The sequence below is a fragment of the Manihot esculenta genome, chromosome 3 (assembly GCF_001659605.2).
Source record: "Manihot esculenta cultivar AM560-2 chromosome 3, M.esculenta_v8, whole genome shotgun sequence".
Classification (NCBI taxonomy): domain Eukaryota; kingdom Viridiplantae; phylum Streptophyta; class Magnoliopsida; order Malpighiales; family Euphorbiaceae; genus Manihot; species Manihot esculenta.
This window is the reverse complement of record NC_035163.2, coordinates 33,038,238-33,055,260: the sequence shown is the minus strand read 5'-3', so window position 1 is coordinate 33,055,260 and position 17,023 is coordinate 33,038,238. Positions and strand designations below refer to the sequence as shown.

The following is a 17,023-nucleotide window of genomic DNA, read 5'->3' as shown; positions in this document are numbered from 1 at the left end:
AGGTACTCGGTCGGATGAAGCCCTTGTCTACCAGCTCCTGCAACTGCTCCTTCAACTCTTTCAATTCTGCTGGCGCCATCCTATAAGGAGGGATAGAGATCGGTCGGGTTCCAGGCATCAGTTCTATCTCGAACTCTATCTCCCTAGCAGGTGGTAAACCTAGTAGCTCGTCTGGGAACACATCCAAAAACTCTCTGACCACCGGCACCGAGGCGGGCTCTCTAACCTGACTGCTAAGCTCTCTCACATGAGCCAAATACCCCTGACATCCCCTCCTAAGCAACTTGCGAGCCTGAAAAGCTGATATCAGACCTCTAGGTGTACCCCTCCTGTCTCCTCTGAAGACGACCTCTAACCCATCCTGACTTCTGAACCTGACTACCTTGTCCCTGCAGTCCAAGGTAGCACCATGGGTAGATAACCAGTCCATCCCTAGAATGACGTCAAAATCTGTCAAATCTAGAACCACTAGGTCGGCGGATAAGCATCTTCCCTCAACAAACACAGGACTACACTGGCAGACTGACTCTGCCACTGATGGATCACACTTGGGTCCACTGACCCAGAGAGGACACTCTAACCCAGAGATCATTAGACCCAACCTCTCCACGGCTCTCGGAGCAATAAAAGAATGAGATGCACCAGGGTCCATCAAGGCATACACATCTTAACAACCAATGACTAAGTTACCTACCACCACGGTGTTAGATGCATCTGCCTCCTGCTGTGTCATTGTGAAGATCCGTGCTGGAGCTGATGGACCTTCTCCTCTGAAACCCGCTGAAGAAGAGGCTGCCCCTCTCCCTCTGCCTCTGCCACTGGCCTAAGTCGTGGCTGGAGCTGCTGGCTGCGCTACACTACCTGAAGCTGTCTGCTGGGACTGTGCCATCGAGACTGCTTTTGGACATTTTCGAGCCATATGCCCCTCCTAACCACATCTGAAACAAGCTGTCGTCCCAAACCGACATACTCCCTTGTGTGGCTTACCACACCTTGCACAAACTGCATTATCCGCACCAGAGCTTGAGCCACTCCCAAATCCCATACTGGACTTGACTTTGCTCCAGAACTTATTCTTCTTAGTCTTGGCTTTGCCCCATCTCTTGCTGCCTGAAGCTGCTGCACTCAGGGTAGAGGGATCTAACCTTCCCCCATCCGGGGTTTTAGGACCAGAAGACTGTGCCACTGACTGCTTAACTGTCCCCTGAATGATGGCACTGGCCTCCATTTTCCTGGCCATATCTACTATGGCATGGAAGCTCTCCCTGTCCACTGACTGAATCAAGGAGGAATACCTGGAATGAAGTTTCATGACATACCTCCTTGACTTCTTTGAATCTGTATCCAGACTCTGCCCAGCAAAAGGCAACAGCTCCAAGAATCTGTCGGTGTACTCCTTTACACTCATTTCATCTGTCTGCCTCAACTGCTCAAACTCTACCATCTTCAATTCTCTTGAACTGTCAGGGAAAGCCCATCCTGCAAACTCGTTTGCAAACTCCTCCCATGATAAGCTTTCCACCCTCGAGCTCACATAATTCTTAAACCACTCTCGGGCTTTCTTGCATTTTAATGTGAACCCAGCCATCTGGATGGCTCTACTGTCATCCGCCCCTAACTCTTCTGTAATTGTCTTGACCCTCTCAAGATACACAAACGGGTCATCACTTGATTCAAACTGGGGAGCACCCAGCTTCATATATTCAGTCATCTTGACCTTGCTCCCACCAGATGAGCTAGGCCTAGGTAATTGAGTTTCTGGAACTGGGGTTTCTGCTGATGGTGGAGGAGGTGCAACATTTTCTGTGGTAGGGTTTGCTGGATTTGGATAGTAGGGTGGGGGTGGATACATCGGGTACTGTGAGTATGGTGGGTAGTAAGGTGGGTAGGGCATGTGTGTGGGATAAGGGGTAAAGCTAGGGTAATCCGATGTACCTCCCATCGAATACCCGGGATATTGTGAGAAGTGTGGGTAGTGGGGTGGCTGAACAAATCCCGAGGCCTGAGTACCTCCTTGGGACTCTCCCATACCTTCTTCTGACATGCTAACTCCCAGACTGCCATCCCTCCTCTGCTCTACATCCATATCATCCCCCATGTCCTCTGACATTCCTCCCTAAACTATTCCCCTCACTGATCTGCTTCTACCCAGATCTAGAGACCTTCTAGGGTCTCTTGCTGCTCTTTCTCTGCTAGACCTACTAGACATTGCCCTAGGCAATGCAGGAGGACGGGCGCTCGTGCCCTCATCCTCAGGTGGCACTCCAGTCAATCGTGCAGATCGACGAGTTCCTCTCATCCTATTTTCTGAAAAACAGCACATAACAAACAAACATTAGCACCATATGGTTCATGTGGGAACACATGAACCCGCATCACATACATCACATATCATAGCATATCATTAATGCACATGCATATTATCATGGCATTTCACATCAACAGGACTCCACATCCTATCCTAGTGGACATGATCTTTCCTATTGTGCTTGACCTTTTATAACATCTATGAGCCCGACACTCTAGGTCCAACCATATGAACCTAGGGCTCTGATACCACTCTGTAACGATCCGAAAATCGGACCGCTACCGGCGCTAAGATCCAGATCGGCTTAAGATCGCCGGGACCCGTAGCAAGCCTGACATATAACCTGTGAACCTGTCAAATCTCATACATGATCATACATACTCATAAACCTGTAAACTTTTCCTTTCCATAAACCAAGCTCAACTTGTGCATACTCATAACATAACATAAACCACACACTGGAGCCCTCATCAAATGCTCCAATGGGGTATCATAACATACATGAATTAAGCTTGGTTGAACATAAACATCATAAAACATTCTATAGATCATGTATCAAAAGGGATTACTATACAAACTCGGTCAAGCACAATTTCTAAACCTCAATACATCATCATAACTGTATAAGACATTACATTACAATTTAATCATGTCCACTGCTAGCTATTACATAACCATGACTTTACTCTATCCGACCTCTTGCTCTATCATGTACCTGCAAGCCTGGGGGTTAAAGGGAGAGGGGTGAGCTAAAGAGCCCAGTGAGTAGAACCATAAAAACATATTAACAAACATGCTCCAATGAAATGCATCATAACACAGACAATTCACATAAGGGTTGGGTGAACTTGTCACCAAATAGTCCCAGCATCATTTGTGCCAGGCCATAGCATGGGGTCCTGGTCTTCCTGTCATATCATACATTACTTACCATTGCCCCAGGGCCTCCTCTGGGCTCCTGGTCTTCGAGTTCCATATCCGTGCCAGGCTGTAGAATGGGGTCCTGGTCTTTCATTTCTGTGCCAGGCCGTAGAATGGGGTCCTGGTCTTACCTTAGGGACTAATTGGGTCATCCAACATTCACCCACATCAATAATAAAGAATGCAATACAACATATTCGTGAAATCTAATGCAATCATCCTATTGCATACTCATGATGCATGAAACATGATAAACATTTAATTTCTCAATTTAAAAGATTAAATTTAGTTCCACTCACCTCTGGCTGACTCTGACAACACCGAAGCAGCTGAACTCACTGCTGTGGTCCTCGGTTCCTTGGGTCTGAACCTACACAGGTGGACTCCAATGAGGGACCAAACATACTAGAACATGACTCTAAAATACTCCCCAAAAACCCCCTTAAAACACCTCAAAACATCATGGAAAAACATGCAAATGAGGGCTGCACAGGGCACTTTCGGCGGCACCTTCGGCGGCCGAAAGTGCCCTCCAGAGACGAAAGTCTCTTTTCGGGGGCAGGCTTCGGCAGCCGAAAGGCTTGCCTCCCAGCCATGTTCGGCGGCCGAAAGTCCTTCGGCTGCCGAACTTGGTTTCTGCCAAAGGGCAGAAACTTCAGCTCCTCATGCACAAATGCCTCCCAAACCTTCCAAACTTGCATTTTTCCTATTCTACAACATGCATACTCAAGCATACAAGTTCCTAGGGGCTTCAACTAACTTAAACCCCAATCTACAACACATCAAACATCCACATTGTTCATAAACACAACATATACTCATAAACATAACAATAACCTAACATGCATTTCTACCCCATAGATCTACTTAAAACTTACTTAAAACATGCAATGAGCTTAAGATCGGCTCTTACCTCTTGAAGATCGAGAGAGAGACGACCTAAACTCGGAGATGGGAGGGGTTGAGTTTCTTTGAACCTCAAAGCTCCAAAACTTGCTCAAATGCTCAAAAACTTCAAAACAAAGTGAAAACTCATGAAAATCTTGGAAGATCTGAAGGAAGAAACTCAAGATTGGTGAGGGATGGCAGAGGGCTCACCTTGGCCGAAAATGGGGAGAAAGCTCGCCCATTTCGGCTAAGGGACCCCTTTATAGTGGCTGGCTAGGCCACATTCGGGAGTCGAACGTGCCTCCGCATGCATGCCATGTTCGGCGGCCGAACCTGGACTTTCCTCACTTATGCCTTCGGGGGCCTAAAGCACTCCCGAAGTGCATGTATGTTCGGCGGCTGAACCTGAGTTTTCCTCCAAGGCTATTTTCATGCAAAAACTCATTTTCTTTCATGCTTAAAACATAAAACACATTAAAGCGTTTTATGAAAACATGGTTTTACCCTTCTAGAGGTCTCCGACACCCGAGATTCTACCGGACGGTAGGAATTCCGATACCGGAGTCTAGCCGGGTATTACAGTTGGAATGTTATGTTATGTTATGCTATGTTAAGAGAAAGACCAGTGAGGCCCATGCTACGCCCCTGCCACGATTGGAATGTGTAGAGGGCTATTGGTGACAAGTTCATCCTTGATGTGATTTTTCTGTGATGTGATGCATTCCATGATAGCATATGTTTTACATGTTTTTACTATTCTGCTCACTGGGCTCTTGTAGCTCACCCCATTCCCTTAACCCCAGGTTTGCAGGTACGGGATAGACTAGAAGGTCAACCAGAGTAAAGTCATGTTTTTATATAATAGCTAGATGTGGACATGAAAATAATGTAATGTAAAGCTTTGAGCTGTTATGTAATGTAATGAATTGTATTGAGGATAGAATTATGCTTGGCCCTAGTGTATGTTAATCCCTTTTTGATACATGATCTTTTTAATGAAAGATTTTAATGATGTTTATGTAAACCAAGCTTAATGTATGTTATGTTATCCCATTGGAGCATTTGATGAGGGCTCCAGTGCGGGGTTTTATGATTATAAGTTGTGCATGCACAGGTTAAGCTTGGTGAATGAAAGGAGAAAAAGTTTACAGTTTTTTATGTTTATGTTTGATCATGTATGGGATTTAACAGGTATACAGGATGTATGTTAGGCTTGTTACGGGTCCCGGCGGCCTTAAGCCGATCTGGATCCTAGCGCCGGTAGCGGTCCGGTTTCCGGATTGTTACAGATTGGTATCAGAGCCCTAGGTTCATATGGTCGGACCTATAGTGTGTTGGGCTTATAGAGGTTATAGAAGGGCAAGCACAATAGGAAAATCATGTCCACTAGGATAGGATGTAGAGTCCTGTCTTGAATAATGATGTGAAATGCCATGATTTTATGCATGTGCATTGATGATATGCTATGTATGTGATGTATATGATACGGGTTCATGTGTTTCCACATGAACCATTTGATGCTAATGTTTTATGTGATGTGTGCTGTTTTTCAGTAAACAGGATGAGAGGAACTCGTCGATCTGCACGATTGACTAGAGTCCCACCGGAAAGTGAGGGCACGGATGCCCATCCTCCTGCATTGCCTAGGGCAATGTCCTGCAGGTCTAGCAGGGAGAGAGCATCAAGGGACCCTAGAAGGTCTTTTGACGTGAGCAGAAGAGGAACAGTGCAAGGTGGAGTGTCAGAAGATGTGGGGGATGATATGGATATGGATCAGAGGAGGGATGGCAGTCTTGGTGTGAGCATGTCGGAAGAGGGCATGGGTGAGTCTCAGGGAGGCACTCATGCCTCGGGGTTTGTTCAACCACCCCAGTACCCACCCTTTTCACAAAATCCCGAGTATTCGATGGGAGGTACATCAGATTACCCCAGTTTTCACCCTTATCCTTCTCACATGCCATACCCACCTTTCTACCCACCATACCTACAGTACCCTATGTATCCACCCCCATCCTTTTATCCAGGTACAACAAACCCTAATCCAGGGGATGTTGCACCTCCTCCACCACCAACAGAACCTATGGTCCCAGAAACCCAAGCACCTAAACCTAGCTCATCTGGAGGGAGCAAGGTCAAGATGACCGACTACTTGAAATTGGATGCTCCTAAGTATGAAACAGGTGATGACCCGTTTGAGTACCTCAGGACGGTCAAGATGATTATAGATGAGTTAGGAGCAGATGACAGTAGAGCCATTCAGATGGCTGGGTTCACACTAAAATGTAAAAAGGCCCGAGAGTGGTTTAAAAACTATGTGAACCCGAGGTTGGATAGCCTATCATGGGAGGAGTTTGCAAATGAGTTTGCAGGATGGGCTTTCCCTGATAGTTCAAGGGAATTGAAGATGATTGAGTTCGAACAGCTAAGGCAGACGGAGGAGATGAGTGTAGATGAGTACACAAATAGGTTCTTGGAGCTGTTGCCGTTTGCCGGACAAAATCTTGACACAGATCAGAAGAAGGCTAGGAGGTGTATCATGAGGCTTCATTCCAGGTATTCCTCCTTGATCCAGTCAGCCGAAAGGGAGAGCTTCCATGCCATAGTGGATATGGCCCGAAGAATGGAGGCTAGTGCAATAATCGAAGGAAAAGTTAAACAGTTAGTGGCACAGCCTTCTGGTTCCAAGACCCCAGGTGGGGGAAAGTTAGACCCTTCTTCTTTGAGTTCAGCAGCTTCAGGCACTAAGAGGTGGGGCAACACTAGTAAAAAGTCAAAGAAGAATAAATTCTAGAATAAGATCAAGTCAGGTCTGGGATTAGGAAGTGGCTCGAGCTCAGGTGCAGACAATGCAGTTTGTATGAAGTGTGGGAAGCCGCACAAGGGAGTATGTCGGTTTGGGACGACAGCCTGCTTCAGATGTGGGCAGGAGGGACACATGGCATGGGAGTGTCCTAGAGCAGCTTTTGTGGCACAGTCCCAGTAGACAACTTCTGGTAGTGTGGCTCAGCCAGTAGCTCCAGCCGCGACGCAGGCCAGTGGCAGAGGCAGAGGGAGAGGGGCAGCCTCTTCTTCAGCGGGTTTCAGGGGTAAAGGTCCATCAGCTCCAGTACGGATCTTCACCATGACACAGCAGGAGGCAAATGCATCAAACACCGTGGTGTCAGGTAATCTCATAATTGGTTGTTTAGATGTTTATGCCTTAATGGACCCTGGTGCATCTATCAAATCAATCTCAAAACCCCCTTTTTTTACTTTATTGCACTTTATTTTTGTTATGCTTTCAGTTACTTGCTTTCAGTTGTGCCTTCAGTTGATTCTCTTGATCTTGTTTGGGAAAAATAGATAAGTATTCAATTCTCTGTGGATTCGATCCTTTACCACTATCTGCAGTTTTAAAATTGTTTGATAACCGTAGAGGTTATTTTTGACCGGCTTCGACAACCGCGAGTCAGGCTTCTACACAATCTCCCATTTGACCGCCCAAGCTCCAAGGCTCTCCATCGCCATTCTCTTCTTCTCTTCTTCTCTTCTTCTTTTCTTTTATTTTCTGTTTTGGTTCAGCCATGAGTGGCTGAAACCTTTTATTCTAGTTGAAGATTAGGTGATACTTTAGTTGTTTTATGGATTGTGAGATCTGAGCATACATTGTTATCTTTTGGTTATTCAATATTTGTGCAATTTCATGCTTGATTCCATTATTGCTTTGTTATTATGATCAATGTGGCCACTTGATTCTTGATTGCAAGGTAATATATTGTTAGTTTGAATAATTTTGAGTCAGTAATTGCTTGGATTGTTCAAACACAAGAACACTTGGTGTAAAAACTAAGAAAGTTGCATAATCTAGCAATATCACCATGTGTTTGGGTAGCTAGAATTAGATCTCTCTATTTCTTAATGCAATTGACAGTTGTTTTGATGCCTAAGGCCCAAGGACGTTCCTTGACAACTTGTTGATTAGTGATTGGTTAGAGGACGTTCCCTAATTAATTTATGCTTAAGGAGAGACATGGTGGTGAGAAACGTTTTCCATCTCCATAACTAATTTATTGAATCAAACAAAGGAACCTAAGTGTCAATGATCAATCCCAACAATTGAAGTGGATCCAATTCTTCAATTAGATCTTTTTTATTATTGATTTCTCTTTATTTTTATTATTCGCTTTCTTTTATTGCTTTCAGCATTAGATCAATTCAATCAATCTCAAAACCCCCCTTTTTACTTTACTTGCACTTTATTTTTATTTTGCTTTCAGTTACTTTGCTTTCAGTTTACTTTCAGTGTGTTTTCTTGGTCTTGATAAGGAAGATAGGTAAGTTCTCAATTCCCTGTGGATTCGATTCTTTCACCACTATCTGCAGTAGTAGTATTGTTGATAACTGAAAAGGTTATTTTTGACCGGTTTCGACAACCGCGAGTCATGTACCTACAGTGAAATATTGGACAGCTCTAAAACAAATTCTATATTATTTAAAGAGACCCTTAAACTCAGTATACTTTACAATAATTATGGGCATACTGCAGTTGAGTGCTTTTCGGATATTGATTGGACATGATTCAAAAGTGATAGAAAATTCAGTACAAGCTATTGTGTGTTTATTGGAGGAAACTTAATGCTTTAAAAAAGTAAAAAGCAGAATATGGTATATAGATCAAGGACTGAATCAGAATACAAGGCCATGACTAATCCACTTGTGAGATTATGCGGATAAATCTTCTGCTAAAAGAAGTTGGTGTGAATGTTGCGGCACTCACAATACTTTGATGTGATAATCAGATTGCTTTTTATATTGCCTCCAATCCAGTATACGATGAACAAATTTAAAATATTGAAGTTGATTATCATTTTATATATGAGAGGATTCAAAAAATTTAAATTTTATCAGTCATATGAAGACAAGAGAGTAACTGGGTAATTTATTTACCAATACATTAAATGAATATAGAATAAAATATTTTTATAATAAGTTGAGAATGATAAATATTTATACTCCAGTTTCAAGAGAGTGTTATGGTGTGAATATAATCTATATATAATTAGAATAGATTGCAAAATTATAAAGTCAATTGATACTAATTGATAAATAGAAGATTTTTAAGAAAATGATTCGTTGTCTTAATAAGATTTTATAATCTGTATGTAAACATATTAAATAATTTATTTTGTATAAATTTAGTTTGTTACATTTACATAAATTCTACAATTAATTTAATTAATAAAATTTAAATAATTAAATTATTTATTTTTAATAAAATTATTTTTTTATTAATTTAATTTATATAAATTTTTAACTAAAATTATCCAATCAAACAATCTATTAGATAATATAACATAAGCTATTGGCAAAAGAATCAAATCCATAAGATTCTTAAGGGATGGACTTGAGAAGGGAAGGCCGGCCCAACGCCCATAGCCCTCAGAAGTTGAAAATTAGGTAGGATGAAATGGGCTTACGCATGAACCTCACCTTGACCTTCCCTCTGGCAGCTACCTACCACCTACCTTTAGTAAACGATTTTCAATCTCTATCTTGGAGAAAGGAAAAAAAGGTTCAATTTTTTAATGCCACACCAACAACCACACTGCGGTAGATGACATAACCTGCATTTCCATTTCTGTTCACAACTTTATCTTTTGATCCGGATATTTATTGCCAGGATCCAAAATTCATAACGAATTTGAAGACGCCCAGAAATGTTCCTGAAATCAATTGTCTGATATACAAAGTCGAAAGTCTTTTTGGTGTTATCTCATCTCTTTATGGAGTCCAAGACTGAAAGGTTAGACGCTCCGCTGCATGCGATTGGCTTCGAAATTGAAGAATTGTCCCCCCATAAGGTCACTGGTCGCCTCCTTGTCACCCACAAGTGCGTTCAGGTCTCTCTCTCTCTCTCTCTCTTCTCTTCCCTCATCTCACTCTCTGGTATTTAGCAAATTTTGTAGCTAATTATGAACTAATGAATGAAAGGTCAGCCATTCAAGGTGTTGCACGGCGGAGTATCGGCTCTGATATCGGAGGCTTTGGCCAGCATGGGGGCCCACATGGCATCCGGATTTCGAAGGGTAGCTGGGATTCACCTTAGCATCAGTCACCTGAAGCGCGCTGAGCTTGGCGACCTTATCCTCGCCGAAGCTGCTCCTCTCAATCTTGGCAAAACCATTCAGGTAACTTGCAAATTTTATTCTCATTAAATTGACATTATTATTATTTCTTTTACCATACTTATTTTCCATTCAAAGCCCTTGGCAAATTACCGTTATTTTCACTTGCGTTGTATAACAAATCAGAACTGGTTAAATATGCTGGCTTGTTTAACTATTTAATTTATAATTATATGCCATTAATCATCTAAATCCACAGATCGTAGCATGCCCAATCATCAATCCTCATCTGCCTAAGTACCTTACGCTTTAAATTGCAATTTATCCCTTATCAATCATAGCAACTGACGAACCATGATTCCATTAAATTCCATGACTAGATGTTTAATGTATTATTTATCATCCTCCACCAGGGAGGCATTGTATCATCTGCTGGAACTTTGCTTACCGATTCTTATTTTTGACTTTCTTAAGCTCATGTGACCGACAAGGTTTTAACTTGTTTTATATTGTAAACAGGTATGGGAGGTGCAACTCTGGAAGGTTGATCCTTCAAACACTGAGAGCAAATCTTTAGTTTCATCATCCAGAGTCACTCTTCTATGCAATATGCCTGTTCCCGAGAATGCAAAAGGGGCTGCAGACAACCTCAAGAAGTATGCAAAACTATGAAACTCTTCTACTGTACTACTACTCTTCGCCAATGTAATTAATCAAACTAAACAATATTGTGCAGATGATACATTCCCTATTTATGCCCACGGTCCACACAAAAAAATCTCACCCTTGTCTTGCAAGTGAATCATTACATACCTGGTGTTTGTCTTCCGACGCTTGGATAAATTTAAATTATAACTTTCAGATAGAGTATATACATTGTCATGTTGATATGATTACGAATCTTCTGCAACACGGTAAACTTTAGAGTTTTGACACTGTTAAATAACACCTGGCTCTTGTAAGCTCATCAAACAGCCGAAGATTGGACAGTGATGAAAAGTAAAATTTTTCTAACTGGTCTAACAAAATCACTATTTGCAAGTGCAGAGACAGTGATAAAAACATATAATGTCCCTGCTAATAGCAAGCTTAGTCGGAGATTTTTCCTCCAACTTTCACTACAAGAGTTTTCCGTTACTGGTCCAAGAAAGTGTTAGTATCGGATTTGAGTCAGTTACCAACGGATTTAGTAATTCATTATTAATTTATAGTGGGTTAACAACGAAATTTAGTAATGGGTTACTGGATAAAAAAAATTTCATAAAAATATTAAAAATTAAATCTGTTACTAATTTAATAAAAAAAATTTAAAATAATAAAAAATTAAAATTTGAGGTCTTTGCTGAATTTTTTTTTTAAGCACACGTTGAGATTTTCGCAGCTTATCATAGAATATGGGGATGGTGGTCCTTTTGGTGCTGTTGTGGTACTTAACGATGAGGTGATTGTCAATCCTCACAACTTGGTTTTGAGGAATACAGATCCTACTGCCCATGCAGAGGTTATTGCAATAAGGAAGGTTAGGTTGATAAACTAAAAACGATGATCCTTCTATATCTCTTTGATTTATATTATCGATATTGCATCTCTACGGGAATGGTCGATGAAGAAGAAGGAGAGACATAAGCCCTTAAACCCCGTCCCACCACGACCCCTTCTCTTTTTCCTTCTGGATAAAGAGACGAATCAAAACCGGAAGCAACTTATTTTCTGGTTCAAACATCTACAACCTTTTGCCTTAGAAAAAGGCAAAACGCATCCATAAATCCATATATGCATCATAATCTTTAGAAACATAGAGAATAGGAGCCAAGGAAAAAAATCAAGTAGTCAACTAGGCAGCTTTTGCAAAGCCTACCCGAAGATTACCAAAGTCGAACACAGTGTGATATGCTCCCAAGAAGACATCTCCAAGGATCCTGCAACCAATATGGATATAGAACTTCTTCCAAATGCACACTGCGTAAATCACAATCAAAGTCATACATAATTAAGCCAAGACATACCAAAGGGGACCTTGTGGGGGAGGCACATCCAATGCAGTAAATCCACTCAGGCAGATTGTAGCATACTTCTGCTCCACTCTAACAACATACTGAACAAACAGAGTTTTACTTTCATCAGGGAGAAAAAAAAAATCTGTAAGGAAAGCTGACATAAATAGAAAGCAAGAATTTTCAGGATATGAGCATCAAAGTTTATCGAACAAGTTAATTTCATTGCTTAAGGTATCTCTACTGTGATGATCAATGTCAAAAGGCAAACTTCCATTGCTAATTTGTTTTCTTTTTCTTACATGAGCATTGCTGCAACCTGTGCAAGCAAGCTCACTATCATGTTGCTTTTGAATTATCAGTGGTGAAAAAAATAAATTAGAACAATGGCAGAACCTGTTCTGGAGAAAGTGGGAAGGATTTATTTGCAATGGTGAATGAAACATGTGGCATGCTTGTGACGGCATTGCAGTCAAGGAATGATTTTCCCGTTGGATCTGGAAGCCTCTCGCACAGCTTTAACAAAAACATAGATTCAAATTTAAAATAATAAAAAAAATCAAGAAATAGTAGAATATTAATCTCACTTTGCCAAATTTATCACTGTTGGTGATATTTCAGGAAAAAAGAGATGGAATATCACTGTATAAAAAGAATTCACCTCATCTACATATTTGAATATTTTTTCTTTTGCTTTCTGTTGTTTAAGCTGTACTTGAATCCAGAAAACAATCATCTCACAGAAAGTACACAGGGCACTCTCATCAACAGTTGATTCATTCCCAACTTTATCGTCTACCAAAGTCTCAAGAATGGTCCTGCAGATTAGGTTGCAATATGTAGTTGAAAAGAAACAAGAGAAAGTTCTTACACTTTTTTTTTTAAAATCTCAACTTGCCTCTACATACCTAGAACCATTATTATATACACAAAGTCCAAAATCTATGCATATGATTTCAGGTCGTAACTGCAAAGATGCGACACTAAATGTAAGAAGCAAGATTAATAGTTAAATTAGGAGAGTTCAAATAAAAATTTTGGAAAAAAAAAATAAAAAAGAAAGAACAAACCCCCGAAATTAATGTTTCCCATATCAAATTGCCATAGTTGGAGACGACACTTTTACATTCTAAGCTCACAATTCCTTGTGCCCCAATGGCATGGTTAATTTGAGTCACAACAGTCTGAAAGTAGGAACTGGTAAGAATAGCTCAACGATAAATCTAGAGGATAAAAAAAAAAACTACAGTAGTTAAGAACAAGCGAATCTTAAGGTAGAAAACAATTACTGTTGGACCGGCAAGAAAGGAGGTTCCTGAGTCCACGATGGCAGCACATCCGTATTCGCACATTCCTGGGAATTTCACGCATTGGTTTAGAGATGGTTAGCCTATCCATATCTAATATGGGATTAATAATTCTAGAAATATTCTACTCAACTAGTTTAAACATTCAGTTCAATATTTTAAAAAGAGAAGTTGCATGGAGAACACCTAAGACGAGAATTAGAATAAATTTCTGCCAATATTAAGTTTGCCTTGAGCACTAAAAATTAACTATTCTTGATGACAAAAGGCATGCGGACCATTGGCAGGCAAAAAAGAATCATAGATTTTATAGACCTTTGTGCATTAATTATTCTATAGAAATTAAGTTTTCGAATACAATTTCATCAATAAAGAACATGAAATTTAAAGATAAACACAAGCTATATCCAACGCACTTTCACAATTTTCTATAACATCACCTGTTGACTTATTATCAATGAATATGTCGCCCACGTCAATCTGGGAAAATGAACATTGTTAACTTGGGATTATAGAAAAATCTGGAAGAAATCAACAAATTTCTACTCCAGCTACCTGCCAGTAACCCCTTTCAGTCACTGGGACATATGTATGGTCTCCCCTGAAATGCCTCCAGTCAAGACCTCCAAATACGATCTCACCGCCTAATTCAGATATTGGATCACGATTTAGCCAAAGAGAGAAAATTTTCTGGCTCACATGACCCTGTTGTACCATATTAAACCTGAACATGGAGCACTAAGAATCAAGAGAGATACTACTAAGAGAAACATCCTTTAAAACTATCTCTTGTTCTTCCACCCTTGATGGAAGATTATACATTCAAATAATCACACCAATATATGGTTCTGCTAGAACTGTACCACACTGGTGTGGCTTGCCCAACCGCAATATCCTGAAACCCAAGTCCAAGTATCCCATCAAACTGTGTACCTAAGAACGCTAAAAATCCTTCTCTTGTAACCTCGACAAACTCCTGAAAATTGGTAAAGTACATAACACCATTGCAGAAAAAATACAAACAAGTCTAAAGCATACATTTTTGAGTGAAAAACTCATGCACCTGATCTATAATGGTACCATCCCCAAGTTTGACATGATCTTGGCCGAAGAAACCAGATATGGATCCAGAACCATAGTGAATTTTGCAAGGTATTCCTATAAATGTAATTCACAAGTGGATTCCAAGTATGTCATCTCTATGATCTAGTACAACAATCAAGATACGTTCAAAAGTAGTTCAGGGGCAAATTACCAATCTTGGTATAAGTTCGGGACATCCTTGCTCTGAACTTGGAATGGAAATAGCAAGTAATCTACAATAGAATGATGTTTACATAATAATAAGCTGCAATCAGAAACATTAGAAAATTTGATAATCAATATTTGTCGACCAATGTAGGGACTCACAGACAAAACGCATTTTGAAGATGGAACCCAGAGATTGGAGCTGCCAGTATCAAAGACGACAGTGAAACTCTGTGGTGGTGATCCAATGCCAACCTCTCCATAATATTGGGTATCAAGATAATTCTTTAGGTATACTAGATCAGCTTTTGGCTTTTCGAAGCTGGCCGTATATCCGATACCCGTATCATAGGAAGTATCAGCTCTAGTGATCTTTGCAGCATTAATGCTGTAAAGGTCTAAACGCCGCTTCTTTAGACCAATTTTCACTAATCCATTAGAAGAAGCTGTAAAAGCCGAGGAACAACCCAACCATGCCCCTAAACAGATCGTAAGTAAAAGAAATCTGAACCAAATTCTCAGAACGGTAATAGTAAGTTGGTTTGACATGATGAAGGAACTTTCTGCTGAAAGTTTATGGCAATTATATAAAATATGGCGCTAATATGCAAATGGCAGGAGAACAACGAGGGCGTACAAGTGAAAAGAAATATTAGGGGACAATTTCACAGATACCACCACTCTCTTACTAAAACTTTCGATTGCATTAGTATATGGTTAATTGAAGATCTTAGAGAAAAGGCGGTTACGATTCCACGGAAAATAGTGGAAAAGCAAACCTGCATAAGAAGTTTCAGACTTCAGGAAGAAAGAATAGGTTGGGAGAATGAAGTTATTGCTGGTATAGAACACAAGACTTTGTCCACAACTCTCGGGACGGCCGTACTACCATGGGTGTCTCACCCTTTGGAGGGTTCATCCGTAAACGAAGCCACCGCGTTATTTCCCCAGCTACAGCCTGTATTTCTGCATCTGCAAAAGGGTATTCATGATCGTGTTATGGCCATGGGATGGGATTAGGATACAAATACCAAGTTGTAGTACTGCGACTTTCTGTTTGTCTTGGTTTTCAACAAAGGGACGAGTTTTAACGATGTTAACGGTTATATACAGCAGGACAGACTCATTCTTTTGTACAGGGAATCGGATGATATTACTACTACTTCCTTGCAGTGCGGAATTGATAGATATTTTGAAGTTCCGATTTCCAAAATGTAGTTTGTCTTTTTCTATCATCCACGACGAACGCTGGAATTTCATGCTTGCCCTTTCATTCATTATTGTCCACGGGCATACGAAATTTCTCAAGAGATTGAATCATTTAACTCCCCGACCCGAGGATAGCAGTCCATGAAAATTTATCATAGTTTTTTTTTTTTTAAAGTACTTTTATGGTTTGGTCTATTTTCAAGTGGGGAAAAAAATTCTGAGATTAAACAATTTATTATTTAATCTTTAAATTTTGTTATTGCAATTTTACAAAAAAGGGTATCAAGAGATCTTTTAGTTCCTTCGTCTTCAAGGCGTCTGTTCCTTCTGCCATTTGTAAAAATTTTATAATACGACAATCACTTGTAATATACAACGAATATATTATAATCATCCACTATAATAGTTGACATATAACCCTTAAACATTCAATAATTACATGGAATGATTTATTCTAAATTTAATTAGATTTTGAGTGGACATATGTCATTGATTTTAATATAATAACGATAATTATAAATCTTTACTGAATGTAACATCAAATTTATAATTTGTTTTAAAACTTTTTTTTTTTTTTTATCTAATACTTATAAATGTATCTTTTATTTTGATGAATCACACCACCTTTGCAGTCATATCTTATGATACCAATTATTTCAACAGCTTCATAAGTTCAATTTGTAAATTTATATTATGGAAAATATATACAAAAAATTTCTATAAAACGTTAACAATTTATGTCAGAGGAATATTCATTTTATGGAAATTTACTATAAAGTTCTTAGGTTTTAAGGAAATTCATTAAGTAATTATAACAATTTCATTCTTCTATTAAAATAATGGTGAGTCAAAAGTTTAAAAAGTTAGTTAGGGTAGAGAGAATTTATTATAATTCCAAAAATATTCTTTACCCTGATAATCTTTTTAGTCTAGCTTTGGTCCCTAACACTCACTTTTCATTTCTTTTTTTAATAAAGAAAAATTATTATTAAAAAACAGAAAAAACTTGGTATGACAAACACTATTGGAATCCAAAACCAAACT

General features: G+C 39.8%; 2 protein-coding genes across 3 annotated transcripts; one reads left to right on the top strand and one right to left on the bottom strand.

Moving 5' to 3' along the window:
- Nucleotides 1-9,614: 9,614 nt before the first annotated feature.
- Nucleotides 9,615-11,091, top strand: LOC110611987 (1,4-dihydroxy-2-naphthoyl-CoA thioesterase 1). Of its 2 annotated transcripts, XM_021752585.2 has the most exons (4): nt 9,615-9,996; nt 10,093-10,284; nt 10,741-10,877; nt 10,958-11,091. In XM_021752585.2, exons 1-4 carry the CDS (start codon nt 9,880-9,882, stop codon nt 10,959-10,961), a joined length of 450 nt encoding a protein of 149 aa, XP_021608277.1. In that variant the 5' UTR covers nt 9,615-9,879; the 3' UTR covers nt 10,962-11,091. The 2 variants fall into 2 exon arrangements, with proteins under 2 accessions (XP_021608277.1, XP_021608275.1); XM_021752583.1 differs by having other exon boundaries at nt 10,741-11,091.
- A 653-nt stretch (nt 11,092-11,744) lies between these two features.
- Nucleotides 11,745-16,461, bottom strand: LOC110611986 (cyprosin). Its single transcript, XM_021752582.2, has 13 exons — nt 14,933-16,461; nt 14,778-14,838; nt 14,586-14,680; nt 14,386-14,498; nt 14,078-14,246; nt 13,963-14,002; nt 13,505-13,569; nt 13,286-13,399; nt 13,124-13,182; nt 12,877-13,033; nt 12,612-12,731; nt 12,228-12,316; nt 11,745-12,140 (listed from the first exon to the last, which is right to left on the bottom strand). Exons 1-13 carry the CDS (start codon nt 15,317-15,319, stop codon nt 12,056-12,058), a joined length of 1,554 nt encoding a protein of 517 aa, XP_021608274.1. The 5' UTR covers nt 15,320-16,461; the 3' UTR covers nt 11,745-12,055.
- Between the last annotated feature and the right edge of the window lie 562 nt (nt 16,462-17,023).

What these genes read in the sequence shown, in the direction of transcription:
- LOC110611987 (XM_021752583.1), top strand. Translation starts at nt 9,880, where the DNA reads ATGGAGTCCAAGACTGAAAGGTTAGACGCTCCGCTGCATGCGATTGGC. An exon ending in TCACCCACAAGTGCGTTCAG is followed by an intron (nt 9,997 to 10,092) that starts GTCTCTCTCTCT and finishes ATGAAAGGTCAG; the next exon opens with CCATTCAAGGTGTTGCACGG. An exon ending in ATCTTGGCAAAACCATTCAG is followed by an intron (nt 10,285 to 10,740) that starts GTAACTTGCAAA and finishes TATTGTAAACAG; the next exon opens with GTATGGGAGGTGCAACTCTG.
- LOC110611986 (XM_021752582.2), bottom strand. Translation starts at nt 15,319, where the DNA reads ATGTCAAACCAACTTACTATTACCGTTCTGAGAATTTGGTTCAGATTT. An exon ending in CTGAAAGGGGTTACTGGCAG is followed by an intron (nt 14,003 to 14,077) that starts GTAGCTGGAGTA and finishes TCATTTTCCCAG; the next exon opens with ATTGACGTGGGCGACATATT. An exon ending in CCTTTCTTGCCGGTCCAACA is followed by an intron (nt 13,400 to 13,504) that starts GTAATTGTTTTC and finishes TCCTACTTTCAG; the next exon opens with ACTGTTGTGACTCAAATTAA.